A 21,377-nucleotide genomic window follows, 5' to 3' on the forward strand; every position below is an offset into this window, starting at 1 on the left:
AGATCAAGGCGAGGGGCAGGAGGTTTAGGGGGGATGTGAGGAAAAACTTTTTTGCCCAGAGGGTGGTGACGGTCTGGAATGTGCTGCCTGGGAGGGTGGTGGAGGCAGGTTGTCTCACATCCTTTAAAAAGTACCTGGATGGGCACTTGGCACGTCATAACATTCAAGGCTATGGGCCAAGTGCTGGTAAATGGGGTTAGGTAGGTAGGTCAGGTGTTTTTCAGGTGTCGGTGCAGACTCGATGGGCTGAAGGGCCTCTTCTGCACTGTGTGATTCTGTGAAATGTTCTCAGGGCCATGGACATACTTCTTCAGTTCTCTGCTCGAACACAACTCCGACTCACCGCACCGCAACCTCCAGCATGGTTACGGAGAGGAGGCAGGTCCCAGCTAGAATGGGGATCAAACCCCATACTTTTGGCACCAATCTGATCCACACTGGCCTTCCAGGCAACAACTGACTCCCCAAGGAGTCCACGTTGCTGTTACAACGTGCACTTTTCCATGCATGTTATGGTCCGGATCTATGAATAGTGTTGGGAGAGGCTCCGATATTCTTTCCATTACATTTTAGAGCAGTGCATAGGAGAAACAGTTCTATAGAATTATAGAAGCTCACAACGCATCGGATTGCTATTCTGCTCCCACTTTCTTACCTTAGACTGAGCTCCATATTTCTCACTGAGAAATATAAAACGTACCCACCCCTGGAGTCCTTCCCTCTGAGACAAGGATTGTTGGGCAAAGCAAAGCCACACCCCCATTTTATGGCACAGGTTGTCGTATTCCACTAAGTTTAAATGTCCCAGCTATCTTGACAAGCTTAAAAAGAAGATACGTTTATGAGGTAAGCGGTGAGGGGGTAGGATGTGTTGCGGGGGGTTGGGGTTTGGGTGGTCAGTTGGGGGAGTCGGATGATCGGGGGAGGGGTCAGTTGGTCAGCGGGGTTTGGGTAGTCAGGGAAAGGTTGGGGGTGGGGTATAGTCAGGGGTCAGGAGGGCAGTAGGGAGGTGGGGGGGTAATCGGGGTATGGGGAGGTAGTCTGGGTGTACTTGCAGTGTCTGGGGATATTAGCAGGGGGGCCAGGAGGGAGGGGGCTGTGTCAGGTGGGGGAGGGTAGGTAGGGGGTCAGGAGGGATTAGTCAGGAGGTCCAGTGGGGAGTTGGGGAGAATCAGTAAAGTAGTTACCCAGGAGCTAGAAATGATTTTAATCCTTCTAGCATTTCTTGGGTAACTATTCAGCTAAGTTAACCATCTGAAGCCTCCGACTTTAACTCAGGGTTTCGGAGGGTTCCAGACATAAGGGAGTTGCCCAACAGAAGTTGAACCTTCCAGGCAATTTTCAAGGGGTTCCCCAGTGCATATTCCAGGGTACGACCATCCAGAGAACAGAAGATCGGGGAGGGGGGGCCATTATTTTTTAGATTGCTTGCATTTCTACGTTTGTAGGTTAGTAAGAAAGTTCCAGTTCCCCTTGCTCCCAGGATCCACCCCATTAGTCCACATGGCTCTGCCATTGCAGAAGGTGAGATGTGCCCAGTCCTGCTTCCCAAAGCTTCACATGTTTACAGGTTGATGACAAGTATCCGTGTATATCAGCCTTTGTATTTCCATTTGTTGAGATCCCCTGCGTTTTTGCCCCATGTAGGGGTGGATAGCAAATTGGGCAAGTGTGAAAATACTTGCTGTTGTCCGGTGTGAGTTTTTGCCAGCTCCATTCTGTTCCCAGGCCATTTTCTTGGGCACAGGATGAGGGTTCAAAGTACACTCCACCAGCAAGTGGCAGGTGGCAAATTAAGGATATTTAAAGGCCTGTTAAGCCCTGTTGTCAGAGGCCGAATGGAATTTCCCAGTCAGCCTGGGGGCTCTATGAGTCATGCTAGGACTAGGCCAGCTGCCTGGAGGAGGTCTCCTAATGGTAGACCAGGAGAAGGGGAGCAATGTCCCAGGCAGGCTTTGAGACCCTCCCTACCTGCCTGGTCACAGCTGCATCCACAATTGTGGCCTCCTGGCAGCTGTGGCCATTTCTAAATTTAAAAGCTTTGGAATTTGCTGAGGGATGGGGACCCTCAAGATTGAGACACCCTCTCTCTTCCTGACCTGAACTGCAGGCCTCCTATTGGCCCTCCATCTTTGAGGGTCACCTGGGCAGTGAGCGCACCCTCTAGCCACTAATTGGCCAATTCAGCGAAAATATCCCTGCCGGGCGATTGTTCCCCACCCAGAGTGGGGTCATGACCCCGATGTGACCCTGACGCCAGTGTCCCAACCCAAAACCTAAAATCCTGTGTATCCCATGTGCACTTGCACTTGTGTGAGGTGTACAGGTATACTCGGAGGGGAATTTATCCGTGGTTTTCTGTTCATCTTTGAATTTTTCTCTTTGGCTGTAAATAGGGAGACAGTGGAGGCCCACTTGCCTGCAATGAGAACAACACTTGGAAGTTGGTTGGAATTACAAGCTGGGGAGCAGGCTGTGCAAATCAGAACAAACCCGGAGTGTATGCTAGGGTCGCCGAATACCTAGACTGGATCCACGAGCACATGGAGGTACATATGGAGGAACTTGGACTCCATGCTCACAAGTTATATCTGCTATGTCTTCCTCATCCTACAACAATGTCTGTTCCCTTCTCCCTGCCTTTCACTGAACTGAGGAGCAAAACGCTGTTCTTTGACACCTGGGCTCTACCATTTCCAACCTGTAATTAATCTGTTGCCAGGGTATGGGTGCAATATAATTGCTGGCCAACTGACTTTGCCCTGGACAGTTTTTGATTGTTCCATTTGAAGACTTTTGGACAACAAAGGTCTGTTATTTTAAAATATGTATTTTACCCCGTTTACTTTTGTGTCTCTCGTGATCAAGGAAGTAAGAGCCCATAGGATCCAAGACAAAGTGGCGAGTTGGATCAAAAATTGGCTGAGAGGCAGGAAGCAGAGGGTGATGGTAGAGGGGTGTTTCTGTGACTGGAAGTCTGGTTCCAGTGGGGTTCCACAGGGCTCGGTGCTGGGGCCCTTGCTGTTTGTGGTGTACATAAATGATTTGGACTTAAATATAGGGGGTAGGATCAAGAAGTTCACGGATGACAAGAAAATTGTTAGGGTGGTAAATAGTGAGGAGGATAGCCGTAACCTGCAGGAGGATATCAATGGACTAGTCAGGTGGGCAGAGCTGGGGCAAATGGAATTCAACCTGGAAACGTGTGAGGTAATGCACTTGGGGAGGGCTAACAAGGCAAAGGATTACACTATGAATAATAGGATCTTGGAAAGTACCGAAGATCAGAGGGATCTTGGTTTGCATATCCATAGATCCCTGAAGGTAGCAGGGCAGGTAGATAAGGTGGCTAAAAGGCATATGGGATACTTGCCTTTATTAGCCAAGGCTATGCAAGAGCAGGGTGGTTATGCTGGAATTGTATAAAATGCTGGTTAGGCCACTGGAGTACTGCATGCAGTTCTGATCACCACAGTATAGGAGGAATATGATTGCATTGGAGAGGGTGCAGAGGAGATTTACCGGGATGCTGCCTGGGCTGGAGGGTCTGAGCTGTGAGGAAGGATTGGATAGGCTGGGGTTGTTTTCCTTGAAGCAGCGAAGGTTGAGAGTGGACCTGATAGGGGTGTATACGATTATGAGGGACATAGATAGGGTGGATAGGAAGGCACCTTTTTCTTAGTAGAGGAGTCAATAAACAGGGGGCATAGACTTAAGGTAAGAGGTAGAAGGCTAAGAGGGGAATTGAGGAGAAACATTTTCACCCAAAGGGTGGTGGGAGTCTAGAACTCACTGCCTGAGAGGGTGATTAAGTCAGAAACTCTTGTAACATTTAAGAAGTATTTAGATACTCACTTGTGTTGCCATAGCCTCCAGCGCTATGGAAAATGGAATTAGTGTAGTCAGATCTTTGTTGGCCAGCATGGGCACGATGGGCCAAATGGCCTCCTTCTGTGCTGTAAACGTCCATGAGTCCATGAGTCTCATAAAAGTATTGTTGAAGCTTGGACTTTAAAGGAGCAGTTTTCAGCTTCACCTCTTCTTTTCATCAGGCAGGGTTTGCAACAAATCGTTCTACAACAGGCAGGCATCAGATTACTGCCCAGAGGGCAGAGTTGAAAAACCGATAGGCATCTTCCCATCTGTGAGAGAGGTTGGGAATGTAACCTCAGAACTTTGGTGAGGTCGGATGAGATCATTTGCTGTACTTCTTTAGATGGCTGAACAAGCTAATTCTGGTGAAACAAAGCTTGTCACAGGTGAAGTTGCCCCTTCCCGGTGGTGTGGGATGACCCCTGCTGATGCCTTGTTGGCAGGGTTGGCATCTGCTTTGGAGCTTCTGAAACCAAATGTCATTGTGGTGCCAAACTCCTGGCCGCAGCTGTCGCCATTTGCATCGGTCGTCAGCTGGAGTTTCCCACTTGTCATGATGGATGTTGGAGGCTTTCGTGTCTCTTTTGATAGCATCCTTGAATTGGAGCGTTGGGTGCCCTGCTGGTCTGTTCGCACTGACTAGCTCCCCATAAAGCATATCCCTGGGAATGTGGCCACCTTACACCCTGTCAACCTGTCCAAGCCAGCAAAGCCTTCTTTGGTTGATTAGTGATTTTAGCAAGTTGACGCATTTGCCCTGGACTTAAAAACTCCCCCCAGTAACTATACTATGTGTGAATACAAATGGTAATGGCAGAGTTCTGCCTGCTCTGCCCAGAAGATCGACAACAACCGTTATGTTTAACATGACACATGAGACTCCAAGTCCTCCATATACACTCTTTGCTTCCCTGATACAAGTATGCACCTTCCATTCCATCACTAATGGCCACTTAGTAAGGCTTTACATGTGTTCTGCGGACCTCCTCTCCCTGATCCCTCTTTCTTACCACCCTTTTTTTTGTACCTTCATCACCTTCAAACCCATCAATATTCAACTTTGACATCTGCTGGTATCCACTTTCCCTTTCTCCATCCAGTAAACAGTCTGCGATTCTCTCCCACCACCACCAGACCCTTTCTCTCTCTCTCTCTCTCTCTCTCTCTTTCTCTAAGGAGCATTGTTAAAAAGGCAAGTTGTTGTCGCTAACTGTGCTTTCACTTTATTTTTATTCCACAGAAAGAAGAGTCAAACGGCTGAAGACAATAAAATATTTTCATAAGTTGATGCCTACGCTTTGTTCTATTTATGAATGCCATTGTCTCGTCAGAGGCTCCACATCGATAGTTTAAGTATTTTCAGTGGGTTCTCTTTTACTACTTGTTCATGTTCTTCCTTTGGAGAATAGTGTGAAGAAGTGGAAAGAGTAGCAGTTTTAATAACAAACTACGACATGAACAATCTTTCCAGGGCCCCAATCATCTTTATATGAGCCGAAAGGGCTTTTAGCCTGCAATAACATAAATCTTTAATGGGCTTCCACAAGCTCAGCATCCTGCTAGGTGTCAGTACAAAGCTGGATGGGAATTTTTTGTATTTAAAAACAAACATACTATTGGGAATTTAAGGGAATTATCGACCCCTTGCTCGACAGATGCCACATGTTGAGTGAGTTAGATTATGGGTGCAACTTAAGACCATTAAGGCTTTTGGGAAAATAGAGATGTCAAGGTCACCTAATTGACATCTCAAAGATTGTAATCTCTACCCAAAGAGCCTGCAGTGGACCCTGAAAAGGTGTAAGGAAAATTCCCAGTGGCAGAGAGCTTTGGAAATTACGGGCTGGATTTTCATCCCAGAGGGGGGGAAGTGGGAATCGAGAAATTTCCAAGTTTGGCCCATTCCCCTCTGGAGAAAGTGCCTGTAAGGATGGGATTTTCATTCGATGGGGGTGGCGGAGGGGTTTCGGGGGTGGTGGCCTGATCCATGCCAACTCATGCCACCTCATACTCTTCTACCCACACCCCCATAGCCCTTCATATCTTCTGTGCCAAGCTATGGCACTTCCATGCCCATTCACCCAGTATACAGAACCAATGAACTCTATAGTGATAACAGCATTTGTGGAAAAGCTCTAAAACCCAGTCATTCATTCATAACTTTCTACTTCCTTAAAAAAAAACTGCTTTTACTACAGCCGTATAAAAGTGTCAATTATTCTGACATTTAAAGTCTCAATAGCAGAAACTACAGATACTTGACACCTCGTATTCTTGTGTAAATAAACATTGTTCAATTGACAGACTAGATCACAGAGAAAGAGCAATCAAGCAATGTTTCCCTTTGGGCACAGCTGTTTCAACAGACTATTGGATGCCTGGGCTTTCAGCTGGGAATACATAATGAGGCTTGGCTGTGAACTAGGACCCTTCAAAAAGCTGGCCCTATTCCACAAAAAATTGCAGAAGGATAGGCAACGCTGCCATGGAGCCAACCAATTCAGGAGTGCAGGGTGCAGACTTACGACCCATACCAGCCAACACCTTTATCCCACCTTGACGAATATTGGGAGCACCAGGAATGGGGCTGGAAATCCCAGAATCAGATTCAAGCGATGTTTTTTCAAGAGCCATGACTCCTTGAAAATCCAGCCTTGTAGGTTTAAAGTCACCCGTTACTCCCAAGATAATATAATTACCACATTATGTCTCAAAATAATCATTACCTCAATCCCAAAATGTTATTTGCAAAAAGAAATCTAATTTGAATTTGCTGGAATCAATACTGGCTGCTTTCATCATCTCCCCAAAGATCCTGCCCCTTGGGTTTACCAATTGTTCCCTGAAATATTGGCTCTAATTTAATAGGCATTCTGGAAGGATACAGTGAGATGATAATAGGTGGCATCAATCAAAGAAAAAGGGGCAATGAATGGACTTTTCCTCTTCTGAAAATGCTCAAGTTCTTATCATATTTTACAGTATTGTAACTGTAACAATGGCATCTCTCTGCCCTCAGTCAGTGAAATGCTATTGCCACTATTGTTGCACAGAAGGAAGGGAGAATTTGCACAAAACCGGCTGTCTCCAAGGAGACATCTTACTAGCAGTTTCAATATATAAAATATACAATTCTGACAGGGCTCAGCAGGCTGGATTCAGAGATAATGTTTCCTCTGGCTGGGGGTCTAGAACAAGAGGTCACAATCTCAAGATATGAGGTGGGCCATTTACAGCTGGGATGGGGAGAAATGTCCTCACTCAGAGAGTGCTGAACCTGTGGAACTCTCTACCACAGAGGGCTGCAGAGGCCAAGTCACTGAATATATTTAAGAAGGAAATAGATAGATTTTTAGACTCTAATGAAGTCAAGGGGTATGGGGAGGGAGCTGGAGCATGGCGTTGAAGTAGAGGATCAGCCACGATCATATTGAATGGCGGAGCAGGCTTGAATGACCAACTCCTGCTTCTATTTTCTATGTTTCTGGGAGAGGTGGCCAGAAGATAATTATATAAATATCTCTCTTCATAGTATCTGAGATAACTGCAGTTCCTCTCCACGCTTTATCATGGCATTTATTAGAATGGCTAGAACTGAACCTGGAGATGGAGAACAGAATCATTTTTGCACAATTCACCCAATGGTAACTAGATCAGAAATAAAATCAACAAACTAAAGGTCAACTGATACTTCTGAAATTGAAGTGCAGTTATGACTAAGAGTACCCTGAACCACTACTGTAAAATCTCCTTTAGAAAGTAACAAATGGGTTTAATTTTCCATTGCTTAAAATCAAGATGGGACAAAGCCAACATTGATCATTGTATGGTGCATGTATGATTTTTTTGTTGTTGGAAAGCCTGCCTAAATGAAAACAAGTGCTTGGGATCCAAGGACCTTGGCTTATTTCCACCATTTATTTAATAGAGTGCCCCACTTACAATGATGCACTAGCTGATAATCATGTTCTCTGAGTCAGTCTATGCTCTTCCATCAGGTGCAGTTGACTTCGTGTGAAAACCTTCACCCTTGGGAATGAGCTGTGCACTGTATTTCTGTTTAAATGATCTTTCCTAGAAAAATGCTTTAAAAGCTCTCTTAAGCCATTCGATTGTAATCTAAATGGATGTTGGAGAGTTGTCATGGCAACACTCAGCTTCATATATGCACATTTAAGATAACTCCACTTTGATTTATTTCATTTCAAGGTATTTTATTATTTCTCTGTTGGTCTTCCAACTGCTTCTGACAGGTAGAGAGCAAGCAAGCAAACTATCACCAGTCTCCTAGCATCAACTCTGTGATATTGGCCTGTAGGTATTTGAGAGAGTGTTCTCCTCTCTTCTGACATTATTTTCTCTACAATTCCTTTCCTGTCTGAGAATATTAATTTGGTTTATGGTATGGTTTCTTTTTTGGCAACTTCCCCAGAACTTCAATGGGCCTTGATGATGAGTGTAAGCCATGGTAAGTCAGGAAAAAAATTCATCTTGCTCTGAAGGATACCGCAGCAGAGCCCACTCCTATCTTTACCGCAGAATCAGCTTATGTGCACACCTCCCAAGAGTTTGTGTCATAGTCAAGGTGAAGCTCTGGAAGACTTTCCTTCCTCTAACTCAGAGTACCTTAAGCAATTGAACGGCGTCAAAATAAAAGGAGGTCTAGTAGATTAAGGTTTTAGTAGATTGGGATCTCAATGCATCCAATCAGTATAGAGAAGCAACCAGAACAATAAATAGGATGCTGAACTATATAATCAAAATTACAATACGAGTCGCTCTTAGGTGTAGATATCAGCATTGGTTCAATGGTAGCTCATATGCCTCTGAATTGCAAGGTCATGGATTCAAGTCTCACTGTTGAGACTTGAGTACATGATCTAGACAGGCACAGCAGAACATGACTGTGGGAATGCTACACTGTCAGAGGTCCTTCCTTTCAGGTGAGACATTAAATGGAGACCCCTCCAGCCCTCTCATTGTACAGTCAGCCAGTTAACTTTTCAGGTCTGTGACCTTTCATCACCAATTCTGATGAAAGGTCTATTGACCTGAATCGTTAACTCTGTTTATCTTTCCTCAGATGCTGCCAAGCTTCCTGTGTACTTGCAACATTTTTTGTCCTTATTTCCAATTTCTAACGCCTGCCGTATTTTGCTTTTAAGCACTGGAATAGTTGAGAATGGAGCTGACAGCTGGGCAGATGAGGGGTTCAGCCGAATATGGGCTGAAGTAGGGGTGGGGACAATGTCACAAAGGTGGCATTAGCTATCAGTGTGATAAAGATGACATGGGGTCGGGATAGCAAGCATCCGCAGCTCCTATCTAAATGAGGCCTAAGGCCCAATTTTGAACAGGCTCCAGGTCTATTTATCCTCTGTGCTCAGACTATTCCAACACCAACCAGTTTCTGTCTGCCCTTTTAAGGACCCCTGGTTTAGCAGCTGTGTGCCTGACAAAACTTTATGGTGCACGCTGCAGTCCGCTGCACACCAATTTCAGACAGGGGCCTGCAACAGACGTTAGGTCCCAGATTTGTATGTGTCACAGGCCTAATCCAGCTTCTGACTACTACAGTGATCCCAAACCAGTGCGGCACGAGACACTCCAGTGCTTCAGACTGAGCCTGAACAGGCTGTCTGCCATGTTGAATTATTCAGTATCCATTTTTCACCTGGAGAAGAGGCCTAGTTAAACGAATTTCAAAGCCAAAATGCATAGCATGGAATACCACTAAATCCATATAAAGTAGAACATTCCATGATTTATCATGCCTAATGCTGTTGGTTATGCAAAGGCCATGCATTTATTTTGCCTCATTAAAAAATATATGTTCCTGAAATGTGGTTGCTTTTCTGTCAATGCAAATTAAGGATCACAGCAGGTCTAGATTGCAGTGCGAGTTTCACATCTTCCCAGAATTAAACAGTATCATGTTGCTTGCCTGCTGTTTCAAGGGTTCCTGATGAATTACAATTAAAGCTCGCCCTGTGTACAACTGGCAATCTTCACAATTCTTCTGACTCTGATGTGATATTAGTTTATTATTAATTCATACATAGCATATAGATTCAATATTCTGCGCTCCTTGTATCATTTATAACTTTACTTACTTTGAATGAAGTTCTGCTACTAAATCTTAGGTTAGCTGCATTCAAGGTAAAGCTGGGGAACGGATAAGAATGTGGCTGAAGGTTAGGAAGCAGTGGGCACTTATTGGAGAGTTGAGGTAGTGATGACAGAAGTGATCTGGGTTAGTGACGGGGCCTCAAAGGTTTCTAATTTACACCAATGAAGCACTTTCAGAGGTTCAAATTCAAATTTAAATTAGATAAAACACCTAGAAGAAAAATTAATTTAATTCTGAGGAGACCAGGAATAAGCAAACTATGATTCAGCATAATATTTAATTGCGCAGAATAATGGTATGAAATACTTTGCATTAGGAGAAAAAGAAACAAATTAGGATGAGGAAAGATCCACTGCCTTTCTCTCAGCTTAATACGCCCATAAAACAAAAACTACAACAGATGTATAATCAGTAGTCATTTTTTTCTCTCTCTCTCCCACTCTCTCATATACACGCAAACGCACACATATGTACACACATCATGCAGAGCAGACAAAGGACATTCACGCTACACAAGTGCCAGGCTCTAACAAGAGATAATCTAACCATTTCCTCTTGGCATTCAATAATATTATCATCACTAAATCCCTCATCATCAACATCAGGAACTAGGTTGGGTACTTACCATTCACCAGAAATTTAACTGGACTAGCTATTTGGATGCTGCAACAAGAGTAAGTTAAAGGCTGGGAGTTCTGTGGTGAGTGACTCACCTCTTGACTCCCCAGAACCTGTCCACCATCTCAAAGGCAAAACTCAGGAATGTAGTGGAATGCTCTCCACTTGCCTGGATGAGTGCGACACCAACAACACTCAAGAAGCTCAACATCATCCAAAACAAAGCAATCCATCTGCTTAGCAACCCATCCATCAGCTTCAACATTCACTCCCTCCAACACTGATGCACAATAGCTGCAGTTTGTACCTTATGGAAGATGGTGCAACAACTCACAAAGGCTCCTTTGAGAGCATCTTCTAAACCCGCAACCTCTACCACCTAGATGGACAAGGGCAGCATATGCACAGGAACACCACCACCTGCAAGTTGCCCTTCAAGTCACTCAACATGCTCATAAGCCCACCATTTATTCCTTCACAGTTCCTGGGTCGAAATCCTGGAACTCCCTCCCTAAAAACTTTTTTTTTATTCATTCATGGGATTTGGGCATTGCTGGCTAGGCCAGCATGTATTTCCCATCCCTAATTGCCCTCTTGAAGTTTGTGGTGAGTTGCCTTCTTAAATCACTGCAGTCCATGTGGTCTAGGTACACCCACAGTGCTGTTAGGAATGATTTCCAGGATTTTGACCCAGCGACAGTGAAGGAACAGTGATATATTTCCAAGTCCGTATGGTGAGTAACTTGGAGGTGAATTTCCAGGTGGTGGTGTTCCCATGCATCTGCTGCCCTTGTCCTTCTAGATGGTAGTGGTTGTGGATTTGGAAGGTGTTGCCTAAGGAGCCTTGGTGAGTTTCTGAGTGCATTTTGTAGATGGAAAACAGTGCTGGCACTGTGCGTCGGTAGTAGAGAGAGTGAATGTTTGTGGATGGGGTGCCAATCAAGTGGGCTGCTCTGCCCTGGGTGGTGTCAAACTTCTTGAGTGTTATGGGAGCTGGACTCATCCAGGCAAGTGGATTACACTCCTGACTTCTGCCTTGTAGATGGTAGACAGGCTTTGGGGAGAGGAGGTGGGTTATTCACCGTAGGATTCTTAGCCTCTAACCTGCTCTTGTGGCCACAGTATTTATATGGCTATTCCAGTTCATTTCTGGTCAATGGTAACCTCCAGGTTGTTGATAGTGGGGCAGTTAGCAAAAGTAATGCCATTGAATGTGAAGGGGCGATGGTTTGCTTCTTGCTTGCTGGAGATGGTCAATGCCTGACACTTGTGTGGTGCGAATCTTACTTGTCAGCCCAAGCCTGGATATTGTCCAGGTCTTGCTGCTTTTGGACATGTATTGCTTCAGTATCTGAGCCGTCGTGAATGCTGCTGAACATTGTGCAATCATTAGCGAAGATCCCCACTTCTGACTTATGATGGAAGGAGGGTCATTGATGAAGCAGCTGAAGATAGCTGGGCCTAAGACAGTACCCTGAGGAACTCCTACAGTGATGTCTGGAGCTGAGATGATTGACCTCCAACAAGTACAACCATCTTCCTTTGTGCTAGGTATGACTCCAACCAGAGGAGAGTTCTCCTCCTGATTCCCATTGTCCGGTTTTTCTAGGACTTCTTGATGCCACACTCAGTCCAATGCTGCCTTGACGTCAAGGACAGTCACTCTCACCTCACCTCACTGTGGGCATACTTTCATCAGATGCACTGCAGTGGCTCAAGAAAGTGGCTCACCTCTACCTTCTCATGCGCAATGAGACAAAATGTGTCCTTACCACTGATACTCACATCCCATGAATGAAAAAAATGACATTCAGCCCATCATGCCTGTATTGACTCTTTGAAATTAATCCCTCTCACATGCTCTTCCCTCTGCATCATTTTTTAATTTTTTAATTGCATCACTTCCCTCTACAAAATGACTACTGAATCAGCTTCCACCACACTTCCAAGCAACGCATTCAAGAACATAACAACTCACTGGGTAAAAATAATTCCCATCAGCCCCTGGATTTTTGTTTCGCTAATTATCTTAAACCTGTGTCCCTTGGTTACCGACCCTCCTGCCAGTACAAGCAGTTTCACATACTTTATCAAAACACTTGTTGAACACTTCTATTAAGCCTCCCCTTAAACTTCTCTAAGGAGAGCGATCCCAGTCTTCCAGGCCTGAATTTCATGCTTGATGTGTGTGTGTGAAATTCATGGGCCCGGGGACGGGTGTAGAATCCACTCCCAGATGAGGTCGCGTGCTCAACGCAGTTTCACGCTGGGTGGCCAATTAAGGCCGGCCCAGCGTGAAACGCGACTTCAGGTTGGCCTGACAGTGCGGGTGGGGGTGGGAACGAGTCAGGCGCCAGGCCCAATGATATCCCCCGTGACTTTGGTAAGCTCAATTAAACTTCCAGTAGAAAAACAGGTAGGCCCTACAACACGGGAATGAATTTAGCATTAATACTGCAGCTTTTCGGCCTCGAACTGATCCTGACTAAAACCTTCACCGACTCAATGTATTTGTATGTAGTAGCTCTGAAACATGCTTTGAAAATCTATAGGCTGTGCCCAGCTTCTCTGCGGCAGCAGTGAAGAAGCTGTGGGTGTGGGGAGGGGCGCAAGAGTTACGGACGGGTTCCCTTCATCTACTTAAATCAGTGAAGAAAGAAAAAATAATGAATAAGCATTTCTTCAGCAGCTTTCATGTCTTCAGGACACCCCAGGGTGCCTCACCGCTTTTAAAGTGTGGTCACTGTTATAATGTGGAGAATATGCCGGCCAGCCAATTTGCGCACAGCAAGCTCCCATAGACAGCAACGTTGGATCTTTTACATCCATCTGAGAGGGTAGATGTGGTCTCAGATTAACATCTCATCTGAACGCTGACACCACAGGCCGTGCAGCACTCTCTTAGCACTGCGCTGGGACTGTAAGCTCACGTGCTCAACTCTCTGGAGTGGGAGTTGAACCCATATGCTACTGAAATCCAAAGAGCAGAATGCTCTAATGTGGCAGATGCCCATGCCATCAAGGGTGCATCTGGTCTACCTGCTACTGCAGCAGCTCTGGGCTGTCCGGTTGAGGTGGCATAGCTCTGAAGCTAATGGGCGTGATGGTGGGCAAAGTGAGGGATGGGGTGCTGGGGGCTGCAAACAAAGTGTGGTTGTTCCCTTTAGATGGGGAACCCATTTTAAAATACTATTTTTAATTATGCAGGGACCCGGTCATATTCCACATCTACTGCTGGGTCAGTTGAGACACCTCCAATGCCAAACCTGCAGTTTCTGTACGCTGGGTCATAATGAAGGCCTGAGTCATGGGGAGTCTGACGTTCAGAGAGCCCCTTCCCTCAGCTCAGCCCCTACCCTTAGCTCAACCCCTCTCCCCCTATAATTACAGTGGCAATATGCCAAATGACCATGGACTTTCAAGGCCAATCTCTTCCGTAAACAAAATTGTCCCCCATGGTTTGTGCAGGCTGACCTATTTTGTTAGAGCGTTGGCACAGATCTGTAGACAAAGCAGCTTGGAAAGCCTGCGCAATTGAAAGAAATCCTGGCAAAAACTCAGAGATGTGACAGCAGCAACATCACAAATGAAATGAAAGTGCTTGTGCTCTGGATGCCTCTTATCCAGCCCCTGGATGACAATTTGATTAAAAAAAATGTGCTGCCCTCCTGCCTGTGGGACAAAAGCAAAATCACGCGGGCAATATATAAAATCTCGGTCAAGAGGCTTTTTAATGGCCTAAATTGGCCTTTTAGTTGTCGGCGGGGGCAGCTCCGACTCCCTCGCACGCCCGCCAACCTCAGTATTGCACACGTGTGCGATGACATCATCGGGCCGCACGCCTGACGCCATTTTGCGAAATTCTATGCGCATTGGGGGTTGGGCGGGCATCTGACCTTGGAACATAAGATTCCTCTTTTTTTTTTTTCTTTACGCTTTCATGGGATGTGGGCATTGCTGGCAAGGTCAGCATTTGCCGCCCATCCCTAATAAACAAGCCTCTTTTAATTAAGAAAAAAAATCGCCACAAAAACCTTTGAAGAAAAGCTGCTCTTCGAAGTAACTGAGCAGGAAACGCTCGAAAGATTGAAGAAAAATACTCCAGCAGTTTCTCTGACTAAATGATACTGGCTAATGCTGCAAGCCTCTATACATTAGCACACGCTCAGGCTGCACAGTGATGATTCCCAATGGAGAGATGAAGAGATGAAGATAATTAAAAGTGCTCAGATACTCTGAAATTAACATTAAACGCTGGTTATACACCCCACCCTGGAAGCAACTGAAAAAAGAGAAATGTTGCATTCGCAAGTCTGATGTTGCCACTGTTAAATTGCATATTCATGCATATGGTCTTGAGTTCTGACAGAGCATGCAGCGAGCAGAAAGCCAGTGCTGTAAAGAAAAATGTTTTTTTTTGTTAAATAAAAGAGACAAGTTTCTTAAAAATATTGAGTTTTATTTAATCATTCCCATTTGAAGCAAACAGAAGTGATGTAACTGCCCAACATCAGCACATGTATCCATTCCCCCCACCCTAACCAGAGCATATAAATTGAGTACTGAGATACACTAGACATCTCAAAAAGCATCAAAACATGTTTTGTTCTAAAATTGTTCACATGGGTGTCTAAAAGTCGAGACAGTTTGGTCACCAGGTCTGTTCTAGCTGTTTGGCAAAACAATACAAACTTTAAAGTTAACGGATGTGATATCTAAATGGCTGGAACATTCCAAAGACCCTGGGTGAATAATCGCTTTGAAAGAAGCAAGCTCATGGCTCGCAATTACTGCCCAAGTGGCCCTCGACTCAAGTCATATTTCAACATCCCATCAAGTTTTCTGAGTGACATCAGCAGGTCCTGTGAGGACTTTTTTTTTTTGGCAAATACAAGTGAAGACTTGGAGAAGAAATACTGCCTTTCATTAACTTATGCTGTTGCCGTGACAACATTTGTGACCTAAATTGACCAAACGGCACTAAGCCCAAAGATGACTTTGAACGCTTGTACCTCGATCTCTAGGTTGCCAACACTCCAGAAACCTACAGGAATTGATGATTGATCTTCAGGTTCGCACTGCTGCGAACAACCTTGGAGAAAAGTCATCAGGGGTTTTAAAAAAGTGTTCTCTTTTTCGTATTTTGATTTATTAGTCATAAAAATATACAGGACTCTTTACTGATCGATAAAGTAGTCAAGTATCATCCAATTGGGTAATGGAGAATTTTACTTTTCAAGCTGCCTTCAATTTCAAATAATGTTTGGCAGTTAACTGTCAATCACCATCACAGGTGCATTCTCCTTTCCCAGTCAGAGTCCACTTGCCAACCAGTCAGCACTCCCTTCTTATACAGTATAAATTGCTGTTTTCCCCTTATATTGGTATTCTTGCAAAGTGTCCTGATGAGTGCAAGACAAAGCCTTGGACATGTCTCTGTTTTTCATCAATAATGGAGAATCTGTTTGCCATCCAATTGCTGTGGGGATGTGGTAAGCTGTAAAGATGGGTATTTTAGGCGGTCAATTGATGGCAGCAGTCTTGGGGGAGGGGTGGCTGGATGCAGGTCACGTGATCAAACCTCCAGGAATATGTTCAGGAAGAGTTGGCAACATCAGCTCTCTGTTGTTTTCTTTCTTTAACTCACAAAATAATATATTTATTTCTTTGTGACGTTATGTCACATGCATTAAAAAAACTAAACTCTGGGTTCGTGTGTAAGTTGCAACCTCAGCACATTGAAGGCGGAACAAAGTTCATGCGAAAATGACGGCAAATCATTTTCTGTTTTGTATTTGTTTTCCAGCACATCATTATGTCACTCGTGCTTTGTGACAAAGCGGGCTCAAGATTCTTCTAAGTTTAACCATATTCAGAGTTTACGGAAGGAAATAGCAAACACTTTTTGATAGTAATTTCTAACAAAGGCAGTAACCATTTCGACTTTGCCCAAGGGAGATTTCATAAATGATAGAATCTTAAACTGTGAGATAATCCCCTGAGGATGTGGGTCCAGGAGACATTTGTGGCGTGCTTTTAATTCTAAGAGCACTGTCCTGTTGAAGCTTGTGCTCACTACTTGCCGGGCTTTGACTCTAACTGGCCACCAATTGATGTCTATGGGACAATGGTCCAAAGATATTACTGCACATTGTGACATTGAAGAGGAGGGGCTGGGTGTTTTTACTGGACAAGTGACCATCGTGTAGTATGAAAACTTGAGTACCATTGAAAAAAAGCTTACACTCTTCAGGGCAGAAGCAAGAATACCCAATTTCAAAGGAAGCAGTGATTTATACTGCATGAGAAAAGAATGCTGATTAGTTGACAAGTTGATTGATTGAGGTTTTGCTATCGATTGTGCCTCATGCTTTTGTTTGATTCAAATAAAGGCATAATGCCTAGACACATTCCTTCAGATGGCTGCATATAAATATATGTAATTTCTAGCAGGTGTAAGTGAGCCACATTGCCAGCCAGGCTAATAATCTTAAATTGGCTGTTAGCAATATTCAGCACACTCAGGGTTGTTCAGCAACTGCTGTCCAATCACAGAATCATATCCAGTATTAAACATTTATGTTCTGAGTTTTGCAAGCAAGTGCTGATTCTCAGTATGAATTGTAGCTCCCTTTGAAATCTGGCATTCTTGCATCTGTCCTGATGAGTGCAAGATGAAGGACTTTAACAACATCTCTCTTTTTTTCAGTAATACTCAAGTTCTTTACTACCAATTGACCATAAAAACCTGTCATTGCAACCTTTCCTTGGTTAAATCCTTTGCTTCTGGGGGGTCTATGAGAGGACACCACATCTCCACATGGACATGACAGTACTTTTCACAAAGGTTTCAGCCTGCCATCAGTAGCAGATTGGTGGGCAGCTAGTGACATGTCCACATTCATTACATCAAAATTTATATTATTTGATTTGACTTAGTGGAGTCTGTCCAAATAATTTATAGAATTTCTGTTGGCTTTCTTTCTTCCAGAATAGGGAACTGCAAAATGATACAGGCATTTTTATCTATAATTATAAAATTGTCCACATTTACAATATTCCTGTTAGGTACTGAGTGACTGCACCAGTATGACTTCTGCTGGACTTCCACTTCCCCTCTCAACTTTGTCTCATAATACAATCAACCTAAGCAGGTACAGCTTTATCATGAGACAAGGCAGCAAGCCTCTGACAAGACAATGCTCTGTCTACAATGACACGCCTGCATTGTAACGTGCAAAGAGGTTCAAGTAACATATATTGCATTCTAAGTGCCTAAAATATTTACAGTCATGTAATAGTGCCCCTCTTCAAAGGGGAGGGGCAAGACAAAGAATATTTCCGCAATGTCACACAAGTCATGAAAAATACAAAGTACATTTCACCTTACATAAATGTTTTACTTGCATTGATTTTTGCTTGCTCACTTTTAGCCATTTTCACTCATTCTCAGACACATGAGCAGTGATGGCAGATTGGCCTACAGTCAAACAGGAGGAGGGTTGTTCTGTATTTGGCGTATGCACTATGGCTCTTCCCAATGTTAAATGCTGACTATAACTTTACCTTGAAAGTGTAACCGGCCCTTTCTCAGCACCCCGTGCTCGCCCATTTGATCCCTTATGTTTTCAAAGTACCGCTTCCGCTGTTTAGTTGTTAAGGGGGAGTTAGAGAAGGGGGGAAGGAAACAAAAGGGTGTGCTAAAAGGGTTAGGTGAGGTAGAGTAAGGTGGGGCGAGCTCATGTGGAGGTTAAATACCATTGTAATATGGGATTTAAGCACATAGTGGTTATAAAACAGGGTTGCTTAATTCCACTGGCATTAAAGCTATATAAACTCTCAAGAAAAAGCTTAATTTAAAGGAACAAACTACAGACCAGTTGGGCTAAATGCTGGTTTTCTGTGCTGCAAGTTTTACATAATTAAATAATAAAATAATAATATAAGAACCACAGAAGTTTCCACCACAAAAGGAAGTCATTCAGCTCTGCGTGGTTATGCTGGTTCTTTACAACGATCCAAAAGTTAATCTCACTTCTCCTCTGGTGGCGGCCTTAAAAGTGAAGGTTAGTGTTGGTGCTATTGGCACCCAATGTTAGCCTCAATCACCTCTAGGGCTGAGATAAATGTGGAGTGATTAACTCTGCAATAATCCCTAATGCTAAACTGAGAACGGTGCCTTCTATTTTCTATACCAGCTGGTCCCACGGCCCCTCTGAGTAAAAAAAAAAACAGGAAATGCTGGAAATTCACATTCTCTTCCTCAAAGGGGCAAATAAAAAAATTACCTTTATACAGCAGCTTTTGTGTTCTCAGGATGTCTGCAGACAATTAAATATTCTGGACCATGTTGTAAGCAGCCATTTTGCATAAAGCAACATCTACCAGACAAATGAGCAGTTCTTTAATTTGGTTAAGGGAGAAACGTTTGGTCGGGACACTGGGAAAATCTCCCCTGTTCTTCAAGAAGTTCCAGAGGATCTTCAACATTCACCTGGACAAGCACCAGCTTTATACTAAATCCAAAGGATAACACCTCCAGCAGTGCAGCATTCCCTGAGTATTACACTGACGTATCAGCCTAGGTTACAGGATCACAACGTGGAACAGGTCTTTTAAAATTCATTTACAGGTATGGGCTTCGCTGGCTGGGTCAGCATTTATTGCTAATCCCTAGTTGGTACACACTGCTGCTACTGTGCGTCGGTGGTAGAGGGAGTGAATGTTTATGGATGGGGTGCCAATTAAGCAGGCTGCTTTGTCCTGGATGCTGTCAAGCTTCTTGAGTGTTATGGGAGCTGCACTCATCCAGGCAAGTGGGGAGTATTCCATCACACTCCTGACTTGTGCCTTGTCGATGGCAGACAGGCTTTGGGGAGTCAAGAAGTGAGTTACTCAACACAGGGTTCTTAGCTGGATGCTGGAAATCCAAAACAAAAACAGAATTACCTGGAAAAACTCAGCAGGTCTGGCAGCATCAGCGGAGAAGAGTTGACGTTTCGAGTCCTCATGACCCTTCAAAAGAACAGATCTGTTGAAGGGTCACGAGGACTCGAAACGTCAACTCTTTTCTTCTCCGCCGATGCTGCCAGACCTGCTGATTTTTTCCAGGTAATTCTGTTTTTGTACAGGATTCTTAGCCTCTGACCTGTTCTTGTAGCCACAGTATTTATATGGCTAGTCCAGTTCAGTTTCTGGTCAATGGTAACCCCCAGGATGTTGATAATAATGGATTCAGTGATAGTAATGCCATTGAATGTGAAGGGCTGATGGTTAGACTCTCTCTTGTTGGAACCCATAACCTTCTGACAAGGCGCTGCTCCTCAATTTCTGGTTGCACTATTTATTCCCATGCTTCAGATCTTTGGCCACCCAGTGTTGAGGGAGCAGGGCAGGTCAGGAGACCTCTTCATGGGATTGCTCCTAGGCCTGACCCAGGTGACCATCAACAGACCCAGACATCAAGAGGCTGAAAGGGTTGTTCAGCCTGACTCCCTGCCTCTCTTCAGTGGTTACATCCACATCCAGGTGTCCCTGGAAAAGGAACACGTGGTGTCCGCTTGAGGTGTATTATTATTATATATATATTAATGATCTAGATCTTGGTATGCGGGGGACATTTTCAAAGTTTGCGGAAGATACAAAGCTTGGGAGTGTTGTGAACTGCGAGGAGGATGGTGTGGAACTTCAAGAGGACATAGACAAGTTGGTTGAGTGGGCCAATAGGTGGCAGATGAAGCTCAATGCAGAAAAGTGTGAGGTGATGCGTTTTGGTAGGAAGAACATGGACAGACAATATAAAAGGGGTGAAATTTTGAAGCGGGTGTAGGAGCAGAAAGACTTGGGTGTATATGTGCATAGATCATTGAAGGTGGAATGGCAGGTGGAAAAAGCAGTTAATAACGCATATAGTATCCTGGGCTTTTTTAATAGGGGCATAGAGTACAAGAACTTATATAAGACATTCGTTAGACCTCAGCTGGAATATTGTGTACAGTTCTGGGCACCATATTATAGGAAGGATGTGAACACATTGGAGAGAGTGCAGAAGTGGTTTACAAGAATGGTTACAGGGATGAGAAACTATGAGGATGGATTGGAGAGGCTGGGACTGTTCTCCTAGGAGAGTAGAAGGTTGAGAGGAGATGTGATACAGATGTTCAAAATTATGAGGGGGCTGGACCGAATAGGTAGGGAGAAGCTCGTTCCGCTCGTAAAAGGATCAAGAACAAGAGAGCACAGATTTAAAGTGATTTGCAAAAGAAGCAAGTGTGGTGTGAGAAAAAACTTTTTCACACAGCGAGTCGTTCGGATCTGGGATGCATTGCCTGGAAGTGTGGTGGAGGCAGGTTCAACTGAGGCATTCAAGAGAATGTTAGATGATTATTTGAACAGAAACTATGTGCAGGAGTACGGGGAAAAGGCAGGGCAATGGCACTATGTCATAATGCTCATTTGGAGAGCCGGTGCAAACATGATGGGCCGAATGGCCTCCTCCTGTGCTGTTAAGATTCTGTGATTCTGAGTTCTTCTGGGACCAGTGGGCACCAGAGAGGCTGGAACGGATCTTCGACCTGGAAATATTATTTTAATTTAAGGCATTAAGTTTTCTTTAAAATTTTGTTTGTTTTTGTTATGGTGCCTGTTTCAAATGGGGCACTGAATTGGTAATGGATTTACAAAAGCAGTATAACATTCTGACTCAGAACCGTGAGGAGTTATCACTGAATACAATGACATTATAACCAAAACATTA

At 44.2% G+C, this 21,377-nt stretch overlaps 1 protein-coding gene across 1 annotated transcript in view; it reads left to right on the forward strand.

Annotated features, from left to right (window-relative positions):
* The window catches only part of LOC121290411 (transmembrane protease serine 3-like), a 44,381-nt gene extending 40,251 nt beyond the window's left edge, over positions 1-4,130 (forward strand). Inside the window, exons 9-10 of the mRNA XM_041210850.1 lie at positions 2,397-2,549; positions 4,053-4,130. Coding sequence (XP_041066784.1) covers positions 2,397-2,549; positions 4,053-4,130 — 231 coding nt within the window. The remainder of the gene's footprint in view (positions 1-2,396; positions 2,550-4,052) is intronic.
* The last annotated feature ends 17,247 nt before the right edge of the window (positions 4,131-21,377 follow it).

This window comes from Carcharodon carcharias, chromosome 18 (genome assembly GCF_017639515.1).
Source record: "Carcharodon carcharias isolate sCarCar2 chromosome 18, sCarCar2.pri, whole genome shotgun sequence".
NCBI lineage: Eukaryota > Metazoa > Chordata > Chondrichthyes > Lamniformes > Lamnidae > Carcharodon > Carcharodon carcharias.